General features: G+C 40.0%; 1 protein-coding gene across 2 annotated transcripts in view; it reads left to right on the top strand.

The window, feature by feature from the left end:
* The window catches only part of FOCAD (focadhesin), a 305616-nt gene that overhangs the window by 227359 nt on the left and 53624 nt on the right, over positions 1-24633 (top strand). For both annotated transcript variants that reach the window (XM_027549147.1, XM_027549148.1), the window contains 7 exons: positions 721-765; positions 5674-5782; positions 8671-8787; positions 11272-11510; positions 15224-15313; positions 22209-22356; positions 24467-24586. In XM_027549147.1, coding sequence (XP_027404948.1) covers positions 721-765; positions 5674-5782; positions 8671-8787; positions 11272-11510; positions 15224-15313; positions 22209-22356; positions 24467-24586 — 868 coding nt within the window. The remainder of the gene's footprint in view (positions 1-720; positions 766-5673; positions 5783-8670; positions 8788-11271; positions 11511-15223; positions 15314-22208; positions 22357-24466; positions 24587-24633) is intronic.

The following is a 24633-nucleotide window of genomic DNA, read 5'->3' as shown; positions in this document are numbered from 1 at the left end:
ATTTGAGAGTAATAAATTCTTGTCTTGATGAGCTCCTGTGTAGAAAAGAAAGACTGTCTTGTTCAGGCTTCTGTAACAAAAATATCATAGACCAGATGGCTTAAACAATAGAAATTCATTTCCCACAGTTATAGGAGCTGGGAAGCCCTAGATCAAGGTGACAGCCCACATGGTGCTGGTGAAGCCCTGCTTCCTAAGTTTGCTGATGGGCTGTCATCTCCTTGTAGCTTCACTTGGTGGAGAGCAGAGAGAAAGCAAGCCCTCTGGTCTGTCTTCTTAGAAGGACACTCGTCCCATTCATGAGGGCCCCACCCATTCTTATGATCTCCTAAAGGTCCCACCTCCAGATGCCATACACTCAAAGTTAAGATTTCAGTATGTCAGTTTGGAGCAGGAGACACAAACATTCAGTCCATAACAAAGAGTAATATAAAGGACACTTGTATACCCACCACTCAGTGTAAGAGTATATGGCAACATTGCCTATACATGAGTTACATTCACCTCCTTCCCTGTTTCTACTAAGTAATCTAAGGAATAAGAAGATGAAACTATCTTGAGGGTGAAGCCCTTTATTAAGTTCTTTCACCTTACACTAAAATTCTACATGGAAATTTTAAGATCTGGAGTCATTGCCAGAGATTCTTGTTAATTGATGAATAAGCAAAAAGATTGCTTTCTTTTATAAGATCTCAAACCTGTTTTCCAACTGTATTGCAGGGTTCGAGACATGTTGACTGATGAAATCACCAAAGCAGCTGCAAAGTAAGATCCATTTATTCTCTTACCAGAAATTTTCTATAAACATTTTTTCCCCTTACAGGTATGAATAATTTCTCTTTTTCAGGCAGTTCATAAGGATTTTAAAGGACTTTTTAGTTCTTTTATAAAAAATCAGTCGTCGTCCTTTCTCATATGCAGTTAATTCTTACTACATGTCTTTCTGTGAAAATACAGAGAAAACAGTACAGGCACATAACTTTTACATCAAAGATATGTCCATGTTGTACACTTTACAAAACGCTCTGTGCTATGGCTTAGATTTAAAGGATTGCAGTTTAGTACGGGGGAAGAAGTCTTTGCTAATGTGAGTTATGTCTGTTTTACAAATAGATTAAATCTCAAGTGTGAGCCAGTAAATAATTTAAGGCAGAGCCTTTTATTCTCCTGGTGCTATTGGACCAAGTGTATCTAAATATTGAATTTTTTAATACTAAAAACTAATGTGAAGACTCAGTTAAAAAGGCAGTTTCTATCATATCTTTATGATTCCTTTAACAAAAATAGCTTGAGCATTACTACCTTAAGGCTTTTTATTTATCTGAAGCCACCTCTCACTGAGAAAATTATACCCTAGTGAACTTGCTTGAACAATCTCTTCAAGTCCCTTTGTTAGCATGCTGCCTAATTTTTCCTGGTAGTAAGTTACATGTCAGTTACATACACTTCTTTTCACTATTCTTCTTAGTTGCTGCCATTTCTGTTTGACTTCCTTTCTTCTTATTCACCAAATAATATAGATATACCTTTGACCTAGAGGATTTCATATGTACTGAAAGTCCATATTATCTAGAAATATTTAACTACAGTATAGTTGATCTCTCTCATTTCCCAGAACCTTCTGTAGCTAAATAGGCTTTGCCTAAAAAAAGATAAAACATAATCTACCTTAGAATTCACTTTCCACTGGCAGTTTCTTACACAGATAGTTTGCTGTAAAATCTGATCTCGGTACCTGATCACTATTCAGCCTCATGTCCTCTGAATAAAGGGAAAGAGAAGTGGTAATCCTCCCCTACCCTCAGTTCTGTGGGCAGCCCTGGGAAATACCTGCTGACGTATCTGTTGACAAAATGAAAACTAAAGTACAGAGAGGGTTCCATAGGAACTCATTTGTGTCTGCTTCTGTAGTTTGGTGAATTGCAGACACAGTGGGAGAGCTTTCAGCTTCTTATTGGAGGGGAAGAGGTGCTGGGATGGGGACCGCCTTTAACCTTTACCTTTCATAGTTTATTCTATTGAATAGTCTACTTAGTTCCTGTTAAAAACAACGCCCTGACGTTTGCAACAAAAGCTCAAATGCTGAAGAAACTAGCGTCTTTCTATTAAAACAAACTGTAATTTTGCCTCTGCAGTAGCTTTTGCAGATTCCATTCTAAAATTTTATTTCATCAAGACTTTAATCTTCAAATCTGCAAAGCATCATTTCATGACTAAGTGTGTTCACATTCCCAGTGATATTGAGTACCAATAATTTATGTTCTCATGGTGTTACCTTTTCATCAAACATTTCAAAGTATTTTATAGATCTTTTCTTATTAAAACCATCCTGACAATACTAGGGATTCACAAATGAGCAGGAGATAGTTAAGGTCCAGAGGCTGAGAAATTAATGATAGAGAGGAAGAAAAAAATCACTCTGCTGCCTTCTCTTTCCTTTTTCCCACTGGCTTCCTCCAAATATGTGAGGACCCCCTTATCACCTCCTGCCAGTTTAGTCTTCTGTTCCTTGGACTGTGGCCGCCTGTGGTGGTGGTGGTTGTCGTTTTAGTCACTAAGTCATGTCCAACTCTTTTACATGGACTATAGCCCACCAGGCTCCTCTGTCCATGGGATTTCCCAGGCAAGAATACTTGAGCTGGATACGATTTCCTTCTGCAGGGGATTTTCCCAGCCCAGGAATTGAACCCATGTCTCCTGCATTGGCAGGCAGGCAGATTCTTTACCACTGAGCCACCAGGCTCCTTTGGGCCAATGTAGGGCTTATTTTGTTCTAAGGCGTAAATTAAATGTAGGAAGTAAAACACTAGTTACAGGATTAGACTGATGTAAGTTTATTTTTGTTGTTAATAATTAAATAGGTTTGAACCTAAGATAAAAATCCCCAAAGGAGTGGGTCACTTCACTAATATGTAATGTAATACTTTGTCCCTAAGAAAGCATCAGTGTAGCTCATCCTTCCTTGAGCTTCTTAATTAGGTTAATGGCATCCGTTTCAAAGGACAATTTAATTAAAATGTCAGTGGTGTTGCCTAGATAAATACTGTACTGATGCTGACATGTTATTATGCAAATTAGTCACCGCTACTTGACTGGTTGGGGATAGTTACGGTGATCAACAAGGTGAAGCGTTTTTGCTGAACAAATTCTAGAGTTTCACCTGGCTAGCTCCTCCTTGAATATGTCTCATGAGTATGTATGGAGTGTCTTCTCTCTGTAAGTCACTACGTAAGGCCTGTGGGGAATGTAAAGATGATGAAGAGCTAGTCACCATGCCTTTATGAACATGTAACTTGGCCTAAGCATACCTTGTGTGGCTGGTTTTTTTTTTTTTTTTTTCTATTCAAAGATTAATGTACAGATATGCTTTTAGTCTGCATCCAAAGATCTAATTACCAGTGACTTTAAATATATTTTTCTCCATTTTACAAAAACAATATATGCTTCGTAATGTAAAGACCAGTGAAACTTTTCAAATACAACTATTTGGGGCACTGTTTTAAAACAGGATAAATTCTCTTTTAGAATTTTAGGGTTAAAAAGACACTTTATGTCATCTTGACAATTTTTTTTTTTTTAATATGGACCATTTTTAACGTCTTTATTGAATTTGTTACAATATTGCTTGTTTTATATTTTGGTTTTTGGTACACAATAGCTCCCCAACCAGGGATCAAATCTGAACCCCTTGCTTTGGAAGACGAAGTCTTAACCACCGCACTGCCAGGGAAGGTCCAGACCAATATTCTTGATTTAGAAGATTTGTTATGCAATTTCTGGTGACCATCTAAGAATTTCTTCAGGGTGATACATTCACTGAGAATTTAAAACTTTTTTTAAAATCTAACTTCAGGGATTCATGATCATTTTTGCAGAACAGACTTCAAGATATTCTCAGCTAAAGGAAAGAGAGAATATTAGAAATAAAAGATTTAATTTTGATTTTAACTGGTTGTCTGGCTAGGGCACCTGGGAATGCCCATATCTTGCCTTACTTACTGGTATTTTATTATTAACTATAGGAGTTGCCAGTAATCCTCCTTGAAAAACTCCTTCAACCTCAAGTCTTCCTTTCTGTTCTTTCCCCCTGCCCCATCCCACAATATAAATGTTGTCTTATCAAACATATGACAGGCCTCTTAGAGAAATGATTGGAGAAGGAGTAAACAAAATGACCCAGAGTACAAAGCCTTACTGAGTTTAATCAACCCTAGAGCGGGAGCGGGAGAAAGAAGGAAGGATTGGATGAATTGATAGATGGAAGAACTTGATAACGACGAGTCCCGAATTCCATTCTTACCAAATGGAAACCAAAATGCAAGAACACAAGTTTATACTAACCTGTTAATGCCCACTAACTCACATGTTTGGTCACGACTGTGGCCTAGGGCTGGATGTACTAGACTTGCCTGGGGAGCAGATCTGGAGATCCACGCATCAGTTCTCTTCCTGCACCAGGGTAAGCAGGGAGTCATTCTCAGATGTACGCATTGGTTCAAGTTCAGGTCCAAGGTCCAGGTTCAGAGAAACATTCTCTGTATTTATAGGAACCCGGCTTCTCTGGTAGCTCAGATGGTAAAGAATCTGCCTGCAATGCAGGAGACCCCAGTTCCATCCCTGGGTTGAGAAGATCCCCTGGAGAAGGGAATGGCTGTCTACCCCAGTGTTCTTGCCTACTGAATCCCATGGGCAAATCATGGGATCACAAACTGTCAAACACAACTGAGCGACTAGCACTACACACAATCCTAGGACTAATTGAGAACTGAAGTATCTGGTGGTAAGGGTACCCTGAGTTCTGTTATGATGGAGTCGGCAGGCCAAGAGCGTGTCATCAGTGACCCCCTGGGGACTTTATTCGGTAGGAGGACTTTGGAATTATGGAATAATATTAAATGTACATTTTCAAGTAGTAAGTATATTTAAGAGATTCAGTTTTCTTGATACCAAATTCAGAAGTCAAACTGAAGATTTATTGCCAATATTAGAAAACTACCATTTGGATGATATAAGAAGACATCTCTCAATCCAAATTGCCTGAGAACAAGCCTTTTTTGGATCTTCTCTAGGGGCTCTGAATCATGTTACAGAATGACTCGAAGGTTGCTGGCTTCGGCATATTAAGAGACAGAAGGAGAAAATGATAACGATGGACGAGAAAGCCGCCAGTGGGTCGAGTTGCTAGTGAAGGGTGCCTTGTGAAGCAATTCACTAGAAGTTGGTTCCACATACCAGTGCTTTAGAAAAGCCGGGGACCAATTCCATTCTGTTGGGCTTATTCACATAACTGTCCTTGGCTGGGTTTCTAAAATAAATCCGTACATGTATATTGACTGAAGATGATGCTGAAGAAGATGGCTTGGGAAATGTAAGGTCAAATGATGAAATAAAAAATTTTAGGGAGAAGGAGCTTAGATATCTGAGCTGGGATTTTTTTTAGGTTCCCCAAAGCATAATGACCATACATTTATAAGAAGAGTTAAAAATTAACACTAGCATCAGAAGAAGGACAGAAGCTTCTAACTCCAGGGAACAAACAGACCTGCATTTCCAAGGCTCTGTGAAGGGGTGGAAGTGCTTTTTGACCTCATCTGCCCTCCCTATAATAGCGCCTTCTCTTCTCCTGGTTAATGCCCCCAAATCCTCTCTTGGGATCTTTTTCTTTTTAAACAGAGACAGCCCGGTGGTCAAAGGCAACGCGCTGTTAGCCTTAAGCAGCCTCGCTGTCGTCGTTTCCAAACATGAAGTCAGCCTCTGCTCAGACTCTGACAGAGTCCTGGAGGTGAGTTAAGGGTGATTAGAACCAACTGGCTTTGGTTGTGTAACGTGTGAAAAGTGAGACTTTTCCGTAAGCCTGGCCCTGAATTTAGGAGATTACCGTCATGGGCTGTGCTACCCGATGCGCCTTTATACCAGAAGCCTTGGTGTCCTCTAAAACTCTTTTCTTCGCTGCTTTTCTGTTTTGCTTTCTCCATCACAGTTAAGTGGTCATTTCCATTTGAAGGTGCCAATTTTATGCAACAGGGGTTGTCTTTCTGTGATTACATCATGGTAACCAATCTTAGGAGGTTAACTAGGCCTACTGAAAGTGAACAGTGCTGTCAAAAAATGATAAATAAGCAGTGTTTACTGACTGCAAAAAATCGCACTTTGCATTTTAATTGTAGATGTCAATGAGAAAGTGCCTATTCATTTTTGCAAGGCATTTATTTCTTAATTAAACATGTAGCAAGCTGGCCAGTGTTCATTTTCAATGTACTTTTTCAGATAATTCATATCTGTCAAAATAAAAAAGCTTGGATTCATTCTCCTTTTAAGCCCCATTATCTGGTAGCTATCATTATCTGGAGACAATATAGTCAAGTGGTTGAAAAACATAGTCTTTGGCGTAGGAGTAGAGCTAGTAAACACAGGTATTAGGATTTAAATCCTATTGTTGTCTCCTCACCTTTCAGAGCCTATTTGCCATCTGTAAGATGGGGATAATAGTACTTACCAGACAGGATTATTGTTAGGATTAGATGAAGTTATATATGTAAGGTACAATGGCTGGTAAATACTCAGCAATAGTAACTGTTATCAAGAGCATCAGTATATACTTCACCACTTCTTGTTGTAAAAAAAATGAGCTTTTTTTCAATGCTTTTCAGCCTATCTCTGTCCCCGCAGAGTGCCTTTTGGACCGCTTATATTCTTTTTTCATGGTATGGTTTTTTGATTCCTTTTTTTGGTGGGTTCTTTGGGGGCAAGAAACCAACTCTTAATTTAAATTAAAAATGGAGCTAGAAGAAAAAGGAATCTGGACATGCACAGAATTGAAGGCAAAGCTTAAAAACCAAGTTGGGAGAAGAACAGGGGTCCAGGCACAGGTACTGATGAACCGTCTCTGCAGACTACTCCTATTGGGGTGGATCAGCTCTAGTCACTTACTGTCTTTGCATCGCTCCCTTAAAATTTGGAATCCCATGAGTCCCAGTCCTACACTTTCGGCAGGGTAGGATGAGTCGCTTGATTGAGCATTTAACCAGGCTTCAAATTCTGAAGGAGGGAATTCCCCACAGGGTGCTCTTACCAGTAAACAATAATGCTGTTTGGCAAAATCTCTTCATGTATATTACACGTGGAGAAGAGATGAAGACCAAGGGACTATTGCATGAAGGACAAAAATGTAGCTAGTTACCATATGGGAATTTAAGGCCGGAATCTTATTTTAATAATGAGGAAGATGAAAATCTTTTAGACAGGAAATGTTTCGTATCCTTGAAAAAGGTATGGAATACTTTAGCAGAAGCAACATGCTAGGTAGATCTACAGCCTAAAAAGTAAGCATGTCTTCCTAGGACTCCTTTATTTTGGTGTTATTTATGTAGGACTACCAGTGGTGCAGGATGTTTGCCTCAGTAGTAACTGGAGATCTAGCTCAGAGTTTGAGCTCTAGGCTCTCCTGTTCTCTATTCCCTGAATCTGTGTCCTGTCCACAAAGCACATAGTCCACAAAACATTGAGAAGCCACCCAAGCCAAAGACAGGGCTTTTCTTTTACTCTTGATGACCTCGCCTTTGACTTTTACTCAGCATGAAGGCAATGGCACCCCACTCCAGTACTCTTGCCTGGAAAATCCCATGGACGGAGGAGCCTGGCAGGCTGCAGTTCATGGGGTCGCTAAGAGTCGCATACGACTAAGCGACTTCACTTTCACTTTTCACTTTCATGCTTTGGAGAAGGAAATGGCACCCCACTCCAGTGTTCTTGCCTGGAGAATCCCAGGGACGGGGGAGCCTGGTAGGCTGCCATCTCTGGGGTCGCACAGAGTCGGACACGACTGAAGCGACGCAGCAGCAGCAGCAGCAGCAGCAGCAGCAGCAGCAGCATGAACTCAAGACCTCATTATTTGACTAAAGTTGAAATTTTCAAACTTCATTCAAATCTGCATTTGAGCAACAACTGAAGATCTTAAGAAGCAGATCTTCTTTGATTCAAGGAATTAATTCCAAGGATTCTTAACACTATTTCAACTTTTACAGTACCACCTGGGTGTTACCGTGTGAATTAATGAATGTTTTTTGACATCTGTTGTCATGAATGATTTTTAAAACCAAGTTCTCTTTTTATTGAGTTGGGTTTTGTGGTTGTTGTGTTTGTTTTTTCTTCTCTTTCCTCTTCTTTTCCAAACTGAAGATCATCTAGGTTTTCATATCTACTTGACTGGGCAGTTGTTGTGATGATGTGTGAATGGTAAGTACAGTGATAATAAGCAACAAAGCTAGAAGTGGTCAAAACATTTTGTTGGCTGCTTTATTGAAATGACAAGTCAGAAAGGGAAGGTTTGATTTGCCTTCCCTGCACATCTCTCCCTTTAAACTTCCATATTATCCTCACTGAACACAGGAGCCCTGTAAGGAACTCTCAGATGGTTCTGTTCTGCTGCCCCCATCCTCTCACCTCTGCTAAGTTTTGTCTGAAAGGTAAACTTTATTTACGTGGGAGTGCAGGGGAGGATATGTATTTGTCAAATACCTGTCTACTTCGTGCGGTCCTGGCAGATGAAGTTTAGTTTTTAATAGCTCTTCATTCTTTTATACAGAAGGAGGTCATACCCGGGATCTAGAAACAATGGTTAGGTTTTTTCTTTTTTTCCCATTATCATTTCATGTTTTCCTTCATCTGCAGGTTCAGCCTCACTTCCTGTCAGTGAAAGATTGGGTTTCCATGATATTTGATACCCTTCTGGTCATCGTTGATAGCCACTACCAACCCAGAGGACACTTTTTCTCCTCATTTTATCATGTAAGTTTGAGAAACAAAAAATAATTTAGAAACTCAAGAGTTGATTCTAGGATCAATTGTTCACATGAAATCTATGATATAATGTAAATCTTGGCCTTAGCTATACATTAGATATGTTTCAACCTTGACTGTACATTACAGTCACCTGAGGAACTTTAAATATATATATATATGTGTGTGAGATATTGATGTGTAGGCCTCACTTCTGATTTAAATGCTTTGGAATGTGTCCTGGGTATCAACATTTTGGAAGCTTTCTAAGTTATTTTAATGTATAATCAGAGGCAAGTGTTGAAGTAAAGTAAACATTGGCTGAATACGTAGGATCCTAAGTTTCTTGTCACAGCTTTTTTCATTTCAGGATATGTGACCACAGGAAGTTCAGTTCATTGGTCTGGCCCTTTGTATCCTTATTTATAAATTGAAATTATTGAACAGTATTATCTGCAGTGATTGTAGCCCCAACTTCATCTCTTATTAGTTTTGTGACCGTTGACCTGACAGCTACTTAACTTATCATCTGATTTTTCCCTTCCTGTAAAGTGAAGGTAAAAATGAGCACTTTGCCAACTTTATAAAAGATCGTGAGGATCCAATTATATAATTTATGGGAAAATGGAAAGGCAAAATGCTCTATAAATACCAAGTAATGCTGTTGGTCATATAAAAGCACCTGTTACTTAGTCATTCTCTTTCTTCACGCTTATATGCTAAGATTTGAAGCAAATTGCAACCACACTTTGTTGGTTAGGTTTTGTTTTCCCTTAACTGGCTGTCGTGCATGCTGTATTTCTGTATCTGCATGGAGTTATTTCGGTTCTACCTTATCACTATCCATTGCTTAGGGAACTATAGGGATCATGGGACAATCAGCTGAGTAGCAGAGAATTATAGCTGATTTGAATGAAAATATAGCGCAGGTCCTGAACTGTTGCTAAGATTATGAATTTAGCCTGAAACTTCATCGCCTCAGGTCTTCTTTCTGCAACATTTGTGTGCCCCTGTGTGTGCTTCTGCCCTGGACCTGGTGTGTACCCCTCTAGGGCTGAGGGTCAGGAACCAGCTTTTTGACTAGAGAACAAAAAAAATTACTTACTAGATAACATATAATTATATTGGAAAATAGATTTTGCTCGAAGAAGTACTTTCCCTATGATAATCTGTTTTCTGTCAGAAGTGTTCTTATTTCTTTAACGATGGATGAAAAACTTGTTAGCTTATATGGAGGTCTTTGCAGTAGCTATATGCTTCAGATATGCAGCAGGACAGGATATCTATTAGATTTCTAATAGTGCCGCTTAGTTCTTACAAACCAGTAAAAATAATGTCTTTACTAGGCAGCTCCAGGTTGCCTCTTACCTTTATAAGTCTTGCGTTATTATACTTTTTCAAACCGCTATTTCAAAAGCCACTTCCTTTATTTCCTTTGTCCTAGCAGCTGGGTCATTTTAAGTAGCATTGTCATTATAATAGCGCTGTATTAACTTAAAGAATCCCTTAGCACATGTTTGCTTTTTATCCTTAAAGGACTAAAGCTTAGAGAGCAAATGAGGATAGAATTAAAAACACTTTTTAATGTGTTTTGACTGCAAGGGACAACACGGCCTTTATTGTGCGTCTGCAAATTTGAAGTGGGTAATGCTCAGGAATGATCAACGGGCTTTCTTCCTCACTTGAGACATATTGATAAATGTATATAATGTCTGGTGGAACTCTCTAACGCAGGATTCTTGTACAAGCTGTTCAGATTCAGCTGCCCTGTCATTTTATTAGGGCTGTTATTCATTTCTTTTCCCATAATTACATATAGGAAAGGAGCATTATAGTGCTCTCCATTTCATTTTGAATAGCTGGTTATTGCTTTGTAACCAGAGGCTTTTAGGATTTCAACTTCCTTTTTAATTAAAAGGAATTAACCCCCTGTAGGAAATAATCCATCTACTGGGAAACGTTCCCACCAAAATTTTTGGGAGATCCGCCAATAGCTCCCTGTGCTATACTTACACTTATCCTTCTGTAACTAAACTTGAACTGCCCCCACCCTAACCCCTTTTCTCTCTCCCAGAAAACTCCTGGCTTCCTGGACATGTACAATGTGACTCGGTGGTTTCTCCAAGCTTGGATAGCTTCACTTGGAGCTTTTTCATTATATACACATGTGGGCTTTCAAAACACCAGAACTGTTTCAGGCTTTATAGTGAGGGAATGCACACCCATTAAAAAGAGACACTGTTTTTGTTTTTTCAAATTTAAAAGGATATTATTAGTTAACCAATGGCTTAGCAGCAAATTGTTTTCCTAAGAGTAAAAAGGTAACTTGTAGATAAACACGGAAATATATTTGTTTCTTTAATAATGTTTTTGGGGTGGCGAGGGTGGGTTTAACAGAAGCTTGTATTGTGTCGTGCTTTCGTGATAGGTGTGCTTCCTTCATGTTTTAAACAAAAGGCCAACCCCTTGCTTTCTTTCTCTGGCATGTCCTAGAAATCCTATTCCGGTGAAAACACGGCCAGTGCCATTGCCCGTTCCGCGGCCGCCACGGCTTTGTCTCTCCTTGTGCCAATTTTCATTATCTCTTGCAAAGAGAAGGTTGAGGAAATCCTGAACATGCTGACTGCCAGGTTACCTGGGAAACCAAGGGCTGACGAGTCTCAAGCCGTGCAAATCCACATGGGCCTCGCACTGGGGATGTTTCTCTCTCGCCTGTGTGAGGAGAAACTCAGGTACAGTTTATTAAAATATTCCTCTTTTTCCTCTTTGTGACTTAGATGATTGATTTCTGTCTCTCTCTCTCTCTGTCTCTCTCTCACACACACACACTCACTCAAATCATATCTGAGCTATTTGTGGTGCTAAACTTTTCAATTTGAGCAGGTTGATCCTTTTTTCTCTTTTATGAATGAATTTGTCTCTCTCAAATACCATCACAGAGATATTCATATGTTTTAAGGGTTGCTTTTTTTTTTAAGTGATTGAGTACTTGAAAATCATTTCACATTTAGATGAAAGCCCTGTGTAATAGACATGAGGAAAGTCTAATCATATGGTGCTATAAATTTTAAAAAGCATCTTTTCCTTCTGGTTTATAAGGGTGAAAATAACTGCTCATTCATTGATATCACTATAAAATGGGAGGAAAGATTGGGGTAGCCCTGTGCCTGAGGGTGCGGGCATTGCTGAATCACCTGAGGACTGCATGTACTGGTCTTAAGTATTGCTTTTATCCTGTGCCCTGGCTACATTTTAGTAATCCTTAAAGAGTCTTAATCTGTGCATATTATACTGGGTGCTTTATTCAGTTTGATTGCTCATTTGCAGACTGCTAGCTTTACTCTTGAATGAAGCTAATAGAATATCAAAGACCCAGGTGGAAAATTCCACTAGTGAAAAAGTTTCCTTGTGCACGAATCGACTTTAGTTTTGGTGTTCATTATATTTATTCTTTATTTTATAACTGATCTTAGAATTTTTATATCCAGATTGATGGTAGTGTGGTACAACATGAATATTTGAAGATCATGAATCTTTAGATGTCACTGATTTGGAATTTCAGCCCCATTTTCCTCCATTGGAAATAGTAGGGCCGGTGGGGAGAGGCATTCTATTCTGATGTTAGCAGTCCTGATGCTTCCCTAGCTGGCAGAAACCATCTGTCCAAAGGCAGGAAATGGTGTTGATGTGGGTAAATTGGATGACATTATGCTATATTTGGGAGAAGGCAATGACAACCCACTCCAGTACTCTTGCCTGGAAAATCCCATGGACGGAGGAGCCTGGTAGGCTGCAGTCCATGGGGTCACTAAGAGTCAGACACGACTGAGCGACTTCACTTTCACTTTTCACTTTCATGCATTGGAGAGGGAAATGGCAACCCACTCCAGTGTTCTTGCCTGGAGAATCCCAGGGACAGAGGGCTGCCGTCTGTGGAGTCGCACAGAGTCAGAAACGACTGAAGTGACTTAGCAGCATGCTATATTTAGATTTCTGTTTGAAACCAGTGGTTAAGTTTACATTTGTTAATTCCCATAATTTTGTGCAAACTCAGTATGTGAAACCTTTATGAGAACTGCTGTGGATCTAGGGAAATACTATATTTCAGATGATCATTTTCAGCCCTTGGAAACATCTATGGAATATTTGGGAAGATAGGCTTAGTCTTTGTGATCATAAATGAAACGTTGCCAGAATATTCATTTTGTTCTCTTCACCAGTATTAGTATACACAGGCCTGGTTCTGGACACAAACAAGAAGCTGCCCTTTGCATACGAATGGACTGTTACTTATCTTGTGTGTGAGTGGTAGAACACAAAGTATTTTTAAAGATTTAAAACTTGAAAGTGACTCCCCCCTCCCCGCTTTGCTTCTGTGTTACAAATGGCAGTCTCTTCACCATCTGTGTTCATGTTCTTCCTTCAGTATCTTTTCAAGCTACATGTTTTACAACTAAAAATGAGCCGTGGCAGTTTTTAATTCCAGACAACTCATTTCATCCTGTCCTGGCTCTCGCTCTCTTCTTTTTAGTTTAGGAGGAGATGCTGCTGGTTTTAGGGTTTGACAGACTTGCATATTGTGGTAAATTTAATTTTACTACATGGAGAAACCTACAGTGATTCTCCTAAAGCATCCTTCCCTGGTTCTTATGTTGCCTTCCACCCCTATCTGCTGACTTGACCACATCTGCAGGAAACCCTGGGGAAGAACAGCCAAAAGCTCTTCCTCTGGCAGAGTGCCCACGGTGTAACTGCAGATTTTACCTTTGCCATAATGATCCTGCATTGATAACATTCTCCTTCTGGTTGGTGTTTTAGTACTGCAGACATTAATGTAATTATTCATGGTTCCCACCTTACTATTTCACAATGGTGGTGGTTTTAGTTGCTAAGTCATGTCCAGCTCTTGTGACCACCTGGACTAGCCCACCAGGCTCCTCTGTTCGTGGAATTTCCAAGGCAAGAATACTGGAGGGGGTTGCCATGTCCTTTTCTAGGGGATCTTCCTGACTCAGGGATTGAAACTGGGTCTCCCACATCTCAGGTGGTCTCCTGCATTGCAGGTGGCTTCTTTACCAACTGAGCCCCCAGGGAAGCCCCTATTTCATAAAAGTAGGAAATGAATTAGGGAGGTCCTAATTTCATAGAACAGGGGAATCTGAAATATTTGTCTTTTGGTACTAATAAATATTTTATTAGATAATGACAGTCTTTACCAGGTAATGACATTTTTGGAGAAAATTTCTATTTTTTCCAAAACTAAAGTGTTTTGGGGGCTACTAACTCTGAATAATCAATGACATCAAATAAGTGGCCCAAAATGGCCCTTTATGACAATAGGATCAGGACAATATCTTGGTCTCAAAAATGAAAAGTCACTTTGTGTAAAAGAATTTTGACATTCAAACCATTTTTTTTTCTTGCTAAGGCTTATGAAAAATCTCCTGAATTTCAATTCCAGTCTAGAATTTATTCAGAAAAGCATATTATTCCAAAGCTTGCTTCTGTCGTAACTCCCAGAGGATTCTATTAATAGTTCAGCCTCTTTAGCATTTGTTTAGGATATTTAAGTATACTTTGCTCCAGAGAACATCTATAAGACTTACTTAGTTAAAACTATTAAAATTGTGTGTGCTTGTGTGCGTGTTTTCTCATCACAAAATGTAATCCTTCACCCCAGGCAAAACCTCTATAGTCTTGGTTGGAGAGGATATTACTTAAAGTGCTCTCTGGCTGGCTGGCATTCCTGGAACTGCATTCCACTCAGCATGGTCCAAGACTGCAGCCAGAGAGCTGAAATGCAGAGACCCCTTGATAATAAAGTGTCGGTGATGAAGCCCACAACTCTGCCTGAAAGAACAGACAGAGCTACCTTTTAAGTTTTGTTTTACCCTAGAAGTCATAGTTCTCACTAAGTTCTCATAGTTACAAAATCCACATCAACTGCTTTATAACGGCAGAAAAATAAAGGGCCAGGTTTTTTCCACATCTTTAAAAAAAAGAAAATAGAACTGAAAAACCTTCATATTTGACACATAAAATCAGAAGTGCCAGATGGATCTGGAATGAGCATTGATGGCATCAGCTGAGCAGGTTAGTTCATCCTCTGAGGAAAGTCACCTTAGCGTTTCTAGAAATATTCTTTTTGGAATTCTGAGCTCTTGTTTTTCAGTGATTTAAAATTTGAGTGAGCTGAGAAAATTCAAAACACGAGTTTGCAAGTAATGACAATGTTTCAGAAACCTAACTATTGAATGAATTCTTTGACTCAGTTTCTCTGTCTGCAGGATATGTGTGCATCATCAGTATCGTTGTTTGCTACTTTCATGTTTTTTTAATGAAATGATTTTCAGTAATATACTAAGAGCAAAATATTGCGTAGTAAATATGTTGGAGAGTTGCATGATTTTCAATAACTCATTTTTCGCTCTTGGTCTTCACCCAGTGACATATCTAGCCAACAGATGAACCTTCTTCTGATGAAGTCTTTGGATGCCCTGGAAAACTGCTGCTTTGACCCTAGTCTTGAATACAAGTATGTTGATTCCATTCCCTCTCTGATGCTCAGAGATTGGATCTTTCTTTGCTATAAAACGTTTCATTCTATGGTGAAATATTTGTAGGACCCAGTCCTGAATTCCTTTACTCAGAATAATAATTTTTAAAAATCTGTAATTAAAGCTTATTTGTTCTGAAAACCATGTTTCAGAAAATAGACAACTTGGACAATAGACAATTGTTACCATACAGAGCAACAGATGTCATTTTGTGGCTGTCGTTAAGTTTCCAATACCTTAGATTCTGTCTTGTACTTATCATATGAGACATCTGTCTGGGGATGTGTATGTATGATAACCTTTTTAAAGACCTGTTGAAAATATTCTTTGAATTTGATTTGACTAAGAGAGGCTTTGACTCATAATTTAGATTTCCTTATGAAATCGTGTCAGAGGCATCAAAATGGAAACAAACAGAGGTTACACCAGGCGTTCCCACCCTCCTCACTATTAATAGATCCCTTCCCCAAAAGAAGCTTTGTGCATTTTAAAGATTTTCTCTATTAAACTGATATCTTAAAATTTATTTCCTCATTCCAGTTATAAAAAACAAAAACAAAAGAGAATAATCAGAAAAAAACTCAAAAAACGGTGTTAAACATACTGGTTTAGTGAGACATTGAATGCTTTGTCTCATCCATGTGGTTAGTGTGGGAAGATAAACGCAGTTTTATTATGCCCTCTGAAATACTGCACCAGTGAGAACCTGCACTGGACCTTTTTGGACCTTCTTATGTTTTGGAAGCTTGTGTTTAGATCTTCTGGGGTTGAAGTTAATAGGAAACTCAACAGATTATAAGCATCTATTATAACCTAGTATAACTTCCAATCTATTAATTCATGTCCTTCATACTATCATGGGTACTGTTCAAATATGAATTACATCAGTGTTTACCAAAATTATCAGTGTTTAAATGTCTGGCCTTTAGGAATTGATGATCTAAAGTGACCTCCATACCATCTCACCTGTTAAGTTCAGACTTACAAGAGCGTAATGGTAGAAGTACTGAACGTATCACATATTTCATCACGTGTAAGTGAAGTCAGATCTTCACGGGAAGCCCGAGTTCGATCCCTGGGTCGGGAAGATCCCCTGGAGAAGGAAATGGCAACCCACTCCAGTACTCTTGCCTGGAGGATCCCATGGAGGGAGGAGCCTGGTAGGCTAAAGTCCATGGGGTCGCAAAGAGTCGGACACAACTGAGCAACTTCACTCTCTCACTCACAAATATGAGATCTTTCACATGCAAGCTAAGGTTGAATAAGAACCCCTGATATGCACCTGCTTTATCACCCTTTAAAGTTGAATACTTCAGAGATGAGATGACATGTTAAGAGTATGGTTGTGAGTATGGGCAAAGAAAGAGTTTGGAGGCATAATTGAAGTCTCAAATTTTAGAGAATGATTAATGGAAGGGCTAGGGTCCTTAACTGTTTTGGGGGCTGATGAAGATTTTTGAGCCTAATTCATATGTTGGTGTTGTTGCCTTTTACAACCAAGGAGTAAGAAAAATTTCTCTCCCTTCCCCTCCCCACTTCCTTCTTTCTCCTGCCTGGCCCCAAACGTGTTCAACATATCTGTAGCTCTGGGTGTTTAAAGCTGGGGGTGGGGAATGTGATTAGCCTGCTGTAAACTTTCAGGTAGTTGGAACAATCAGGAGTGACTCTCGTGTATTGTCTCCACTAGTTTATAGGAATGTTGTTTGAGTATAGGGAGGACCATGGAGATAACTGAATTAGCCAAAGTAGGGATATTTATACATCAAAAACCTTCATATGTCTAAGCATATTTAACTTTAAAATTAATATAGTAATTAAAATTACTATATTATAAAATTTTAAAATTTTTATAATATAGTAATAAGATTCTTATTTCTTCATTCTTACCTCCTTTCTTTATTCTTGAAAGTGTTAGTTGCTCAGTCATGTCCAACTCTATGGAACCCCATGGACTGTAGCCCACCAGGCTCTTCTGTCCATGGGAATTCCCCAGGCAAGAATATTGGAGTGGGTTGCCATTTCCTACTCCAGGGGATTTTCCAGGGATCGAACCCACGTCTCCTGCATTGGCAGGCAGATTCTTTACCACTCAGCTGCATGGGAAGCCCTGATTATACCCTAAATATTGATACTAAAGCAGGAGTCATCATCACTTCGGTTTACAGATAAAGAATGAGTCTCAAATAGGACACTGGTTCGAGGTCACACCCCTCAGTGGCAGAATCAGGAGAAAAACCCAGGTTGTCAGACTTTTCTTTCTCTTGCTTAGCACAGCATGGAGAATACATTTCAGTAGAAAGAAAAAAATAATTGATACAAAAAGCAATTTGATACTTGACAGTGTGGTGTTGATTTCCGCCCCCCCTCTCCCCCGTTGTGCAGATATTGCTCACCATTAAAAGCAAAACAGAAATTCTAACTTGACGCAGACCTGAATGCTTGGCTCATGGCACAAAATATTCCCCCATCCAGTGAGGTTACAGGAGTCTGGTCCTCCCTCACCTGAAATACTGGAAGTATTACCTGGAGGCAGTTAATAGATCTAGGAGCATGCTGCCTCAAGTGATAGAATTCACCCAAAGCAAATTCACCACCTTCTTGGATTTAATGGACCTGTCCCTGCTGAGAGAACGCAGCACCTGGTATTTGGGGTCCTATCACTTACATTTTGCTGCCATCTAGTGGTATTTATTGGACATTGCCGTCCTCCCAGCCCTAACAAGTCATGTTATCCATCGATGACCTGAGCATTGGTTAATTACTATTGAGCTTTTACAAATATAACACTTGAATAGCACTTTGTAAAGGGCAAAGCGCTATACAAATGTTAACTTATATTAGAACTAATTATTAGATGGCCTACTACTTAATCTGCAGAATAACCTACAATAAACTAGGGAATTAAAGATTCATCTCTGGTTAATTTTAGAAAAATATATCATGTCTCAGTTGATATAGCAACATACATGTCAGAATTGCATAGATCTTAAGACAGAATTTCTTTTTGCCAGTGATATTTTAATACTCTTGGATAAGAGATTCAAATAAGTAATGACATAATGGGGCATACCATTTTAAAATTCAAATTCTCTTCATCATTTGTTAGTATTCTTATAAGGGATTTATGTTAGCAAGTCTAAAACCTCAAATTTGTATCTAACATAATTTATTTCATCTGTTTAAGACACCATCTACACAACTCCTTTTTGTTTTCAATAGACAGAAAGATGTGAGAGCTACCTCTGCCCAAGTTAATCTCAGTTTAGAGCTGGTAGAGCAGTGAACTTAGAATGAGGCAAATGTGTAGAAATGCTGAACTAAGCACCTAGGAGAATCTTTAAGACTTAGGACAATCAGTTCAGTCACTCAGTCATGTCCGACTCTTTGCAATCCCATAGACAGCAGCACACCAGCCTTCCCTGTCCGTCACCAACTCCCAAAGCTTGCTCAAACTCATATCCATCAAATCAGTGATGCCATCCAACCATCTCATCCTCAGTCATCCCCTTCTCCTGTCTTTAATCTTTCCCAGCATCAGAGTCTTTTCCAAGGAGTCAGCTTTTTGCATCAGGTGGCCAAAGTATTGGAGTTTCAGCTTCAGTATCAGTCCTTTCAATGAATATTCAGGACTAATTTCCTTTAGGATGGACTGGATGCATCTCCTTGCAGTCCAAGGGACTCTCAAGAGTCTCCTCCAACACCACAGTTCAAAAGCATCAATTCTTTGGCGTTCAGCTTTCTTTATAGTCCAGCTCTCACATCCATACATGACCACTGGAAAAACCATAACCGTGACTGGACGGACCTTTGTTGGCACCTAGGAAAATCTTTGTGGGCACCTAGGAGAACTAGGCACCTTTGTCGGCACCTAGGAGAACTAAAGACCTAGGAGAATCTTTAAGACTTAGGACAAAAGATACATTAAAATACAGAAGATTCAGAAATCAAAAGGAAACATCAGGAATGAAGCTTTAGGACTTCCTTCTTGGTGTATGCTGGAGCAAATTAGAGTAGATGGAAACAGTTCAGAAGGTCAATAGATGCGTACAATCTAACATATTTATATTGGCACCCATATATGGTCAGCTAAAAACCATTATACCAATGGATGATAACCTTGTCCAAAAATAATTCTGCTGTGATAAGTTTTAGATAAATGTGAACTAAAAACCGGGATGTCTTTCTCTTGACCTTTGTGCCCATGGCAAAAGAGGAGGGGGATAGAGATTTTTGTGTGCCCAGAAAAGCAAGGCTTAGGTACCTGCCTATTATTTGAAAAGGATGAACCCCAGTAGTTAAGGGAGCTTTAAGAAGCATCTTTTTCCCTCATGAACCTGACACCTCTTTCCTAAGTTAGTCTGGCAAAAAATAGAAATCAGGTTTTCTTGATTGAATCTTGGATGCTATATTTGGTGAATTTTGCCTCCACTCATCAATTTTGCCTCCAACTGAACATGAGAATCAAATCTGGGGGTTTTTTGGGAGGAGGTAGGATTTTTTTCCTTGATAAATGTTCTCTCAGCTTTATTTTCTCTTGAAACTCTGCATCTGGTCAGTTCTTTAGCATTCAGTAAATGTTGGTTGAATGCCTGTCCCTGTCAAGCAGGGTGCTCGGTGCCACAAATATTGAGGAAAAAAACAGAAAAGGTACCCACCCTCATGGAGGGTGGTGAAGAATGTGGACACTAATTAAATCAACTCCCAGATAATCTTCATCAGAATTTATCATTAAAATTGTCTGAAGTGAATTAGTACAGGGTATTAGCAAAAGTAGCAGTTACTTAATCAAACAAGGAGAAGTTAAATTTTAAAGTACTAATCACATTTGCCTAACTATATCTTTGGTTTAATTTCCGGTTTTTATATTCATCAATATAGAAAGATGGCCAAAAAACTTTACTGTAGAGTATAAATGAAAACAAAGACTTTAAATCCATTCTAATCAACAGCAGCCTTTCCTCTTTCAGAAATGTGATTTGTCTCTAAAGCACATAATGTTCAGATGTTAGATGTTGATTTCACTGGTTAAAATATGCATTATGCTAGTTGAGCTTGTTGTTAAGTTCATGTAAGCCAAAACAGCAGTCTTGCCTGACTTGGAGTGTTGCTGAAGTAACTGCTTGATACAAGATTTTCTAATGCCAGATTTTTGTGCAATAGAACCTGGGAAAACACACCTGAGACATGTTGCCTTCGCATAGGCATTCCATCCTGGCATCACGCAGGGTGCCTAGAGGGGCTGGGTTCAGACTGGGAAGACTAAGAAATCTCGTCTTCTGTCTGTGCTCTTCTGGAAACTCTCTGCCTGACCTTGAGCAAATCCTGTAGCCCCTCCATCCTTCTGGGCATCTCTTATCAGAGGTGGGAGCTCCGTTGTCACAGAGGTGTCAGGGGAAGTAACTATCATGTTTGAGAAACGTGTGAGGGTCTTGATGCCAGCCAAAGATGCTATGTAAGAGTAAAATGACATAACATATAACATACGGGCACTGAAATATGTTCCTGGAGAGACGCCCTGGAATGTCTTCTTAAGCAGCAGGTAGCAGGAAGCAAGGCAAGCCAAACCAGAGTAAGGATGATTTCTGAAAAACTCAGCATTTCCTCAACTTGAAAAACAACAGTGATGATAGAAGAACTTTTTCAAAAGAGTAAAAAATTACCCTCAAGCTGCATTATCTTATCATACTGACTAGAGGTTTTCTGGGAGAATAATTCTTTTCTTTAAATGGATGTGTATTCTTTCAGGGGAATGGGGGCACAAAGCTCAGGATTCCAATTGAATTGTCACATGGGGTAACTTTTGACAAGCCTGTCATTTGTCCATTTTCTCTCCTGACCCGGTGGTACTTGGAGGGATCAGAGGGGAGAAGAGGATTAATGTCATTGTGCGCAGACAAATACACAGTTTCTTTGAGACAGAAATTCCACTTGTTGAAGTTGACTAGGAAACATGAAGCTCTTAGCAGTACCTCGTAACCATGCCTTGCATTTGTTCCCCACCCTGTTATTAGTCAGATGTCCTCAGATCATACCCTGAAATTTAGGCTTTTCTCTCCTTATGCAGTTAATCAGAGCGCTCTCATCATAAGTGGGGAGGGGACCACAGCGTTTCTCTAAATGCAGAGATAGAACTGGTTTGACTCATTTTTGTACCTCCTTCTCATATAGAGTTTGTCAAACTGTTTCGTTTTTTAAAAATTATTTTGTTTCAGCTGAAGGATAATTACTGTACAAACTATCTCTTTTTAAAAATGGTTTCTTTATTTTGGGGGCTACTCTCTAGTTGGGATACACAGGCTTCTCACGGAGGGGGCTTCTCTTGTTGCAGAGCACAGCTCTAGGATTCATGGGCTCCGGTAGTTGTAGTATGTGGGCTCAGTTGTTCCAAGGCATGTGGAATCCTCCTGAACCAGGACTCAACCCGTGTCCCATACTCTGCCAGGCAGATTCCTACCCACTGCACCCCCAGGGAGGAACCTGTCAAACTATTTCGTGTATTTATTTGATGTATTTATCTATTTTCTCCATTGGGTACACAGCACTGGCATGAGCCATAGACACCTGTTTGGATGGTGGGTATCCTGGGGAAGGAAATAGCAACCTGCTCCAGTATTCTTATCTGGAGAATCCCCATCCACAGAGGAGCCTGGTGGGCTATAGTCCATGGGGTCGCAAAGAGTGGGGACACGACTGAGTGACTAAACAACAACAATCCTTGTGGGGGGCTTATAGGGTGTGCATGTATACCAATCTGCAGTTAAAATCCAGCCAGCTCACCTTGGGTTGTAGAGCACTGGTGACTCCCGTGATAAGTGAAGAGCGAGGGCATGGATTTCTTGTAGTTTTCACTCCTCATCTTTTTTGGCACCCAAGCACGGGCTGTATACTGGGAGTTGGACTCGTCCTATCCCTCATGAGTCACAGCGGTCAGACAGAGTCCCGAGTTCATGTGGCAGCCTCGCTTCGGAAGCTCTCTGCATACCTGGATGACAGCAGGAGCCAGAGCAGAACCTTCCAGGAGGTAGGGGACCAAGGTTCCACTTCCCTTTCCTCTGCGGGCTTTTGTCTTCCTCTCGCTGCTTATTTTCTGCTTCCCCTGTTTTGGTGACTCTGAAACTAAATCCTTCCTCAATTTCAACGGGGCTAAGGAGAAAATCTGAATGGCAAACAACCTATATATTAGATCATAAGGATTTCAAATAGTGCAGCTGTTTAAATCAACTTAGACTTACATGTGGCATATAAGATAAGAGCCCTGAGTGAATACAGAACCCTAGCTCAGCATCACGAGAAGGCAGTTTCTAAGAAAGCTGCGATTTCTGGAGGAAGGTTAAATGTAGATTTTTAGAATTAGGATCAAGCCAAATATAACTTTAAGAAATGGCCAGGGATAAGCTTAAGAAGTTACAGATCCAAAAGGCATTTGATTTCTTTTTTTTTTTTTCATGTCAGCCAGCGTGAAAAATTATTGAGGAAATTCCCTTTGCCACACTTAATGAAAAGATTTTTCTGTGATGGCGCCAAAAATATGCAGAATCGGGATCCTGGGCCCCCGTCTGTGTGTGGACCGTGTCCACCAGGTCGTCTGAGGCCTGTGTGTCTGTGAGCCCAGGTGAAGCCTCGTCGCCAGGCTCTTCTCTCTGGGAGGTGCCTGGGCCGACCTCTTGGCCTGGCCAGATTCTCCCTCTCATTAGAGCAGATCCTATTTCTCCCAGCCTGCCCACAATCTATTGATGAGTGCATAATGGCTGCTGTGTTTCCCGGCTCGGCTCCTCTGCTTTCAGCAATAGGCCTTGTTGAATCGGTGGATTTCTTTGGTGTACAGGGGCTTGAAGTTTTGTTCTAAGACATGCACCGCATTTCCATGTTTAAAGTGGTGCAGAGCATGATTGGAAACTATGTGTTTTTTTAAGCTGAAGGAGAAAATGTCATAAGCAAGGAGCAATGTGATTAATAAAGGAAAACAAGGTTTTCGTAAATTGAAGCATCTGTCTGTCCTGATGTTTTGATTTAGAAGGCCTCAAGCAAGCAGTTTTGGTTTTTCCTCTCCTCTGATTTTTGTTATCCAATTTCTACCTTAGAAACTGCCTTTCTTTTTTTCATGCTGTATCAACCAGTATGAGGAGTTGAACATTTCTACTTTGTCTTAACAGCATCTTTGTGAGGGAGGGATTCATCATGAAAATGCCAAGGCAGAGAGGGATGCGTCACCTTGATTTGGGAAAAAGGAAGCTCAAACTGATGGAGTGACTTGCTTAAAGTTACTTAGCCAGTCAGTGGTCAATTTTAGATATACACTTAAATATTCTGTTTCTACTCCCAGCATTTTTTAAAAGATTATAATATGTTCGCTTATTTATTCATTTGCATATTAAATCACACCAGTGCTCTGAAGTAAATAGTATTATCCCTATTTTACACAATTATCTGACTCTGAAACCTACCTTCCTCGTTTACCATGCTCCACTGCTTCTACTAGGGAATCTTAATGTAGCAGCGTTTTACTTCTTTGAATTTCCTCTCTTGTTTGACCTTGGATCAGAGTCCATTGCCGTTAGCAGTGTCCACTGGTGATGAAACTCTACTTCTACTGTTGAAGGAACTTTTTGATTTAGTCTAAAGACCCAGGTTTCAATCTCACTTCTGTCACTTGCTAGCTATGTGTAGTTGAGCCTCAAAACTTTTATCCAGAAAGTAATAACCCCTATCTCATAATATTGTTATGAAATATAAAAGTTGGGGTTTCCCCGTGGCTCAGCAGGAAAGAACCCACCTGCCAGTGCAGGAGACGCAGGTTCGATTTCTGTGTTGGAAAGATCCCCTGGAGGATGTACTAGCAACCCACTCCAGTGTTCTTGCCTGGGAACTTTCACGGACAGAGAAGCCTGGTGAGCTACAGTCCATGGGATTGCAGAGTCAGACACAACTGAGTGACTAAACAACAGCAGCAACAATAATATAACAACAGCAACAAATAAGTTAGGTGGCAGCACAGTGCCCAGTCTGTAGTGGGCATACTCGAATCCATCCTTGTCCTAGGAGTAAGTGTGAGAAAGTATTCGTGTTGACTAAACCGTGTTCTTTCATTTCCCCGCATGAAGCCCCGTGTTTCTGCTGTCTTTTCTCCTCAGGTCCTTGCCTATACCATCAGCTGTGTATGTACATCTGCATTCAGTGCCGGCATCATTGAGGCAGTGGAGGCTGAAGATATCATGAACAAGCTTCGACTGTTAGTGGACAACAGCCAGCAGGTGGAATTTCTGGTTATTTCTATGTGGGTTTCAGGCTGCTTTGAAGT

This window comes from Bos indicus x Bos taurus, chromosome 8, assembly GCF_003369695.1.
Source record: "Bos indicus x Bos taurus breed Angus x Brahman F1 hybrid chromosome 8, Bos_hybrid_MaternalHap_v2.0, whole genome shotgun sequence".
NCBI classification, from domain to species: domain Eukaryota; kingdom Metazoa; phylum Chordata; class Mammalia; order Artiodactyla; family Bovidae; genus Bos; species Bos indicus x Bos taurus.
This window is presented reverse-complemented; position numbering and strand designations above follow the sequence as displayed.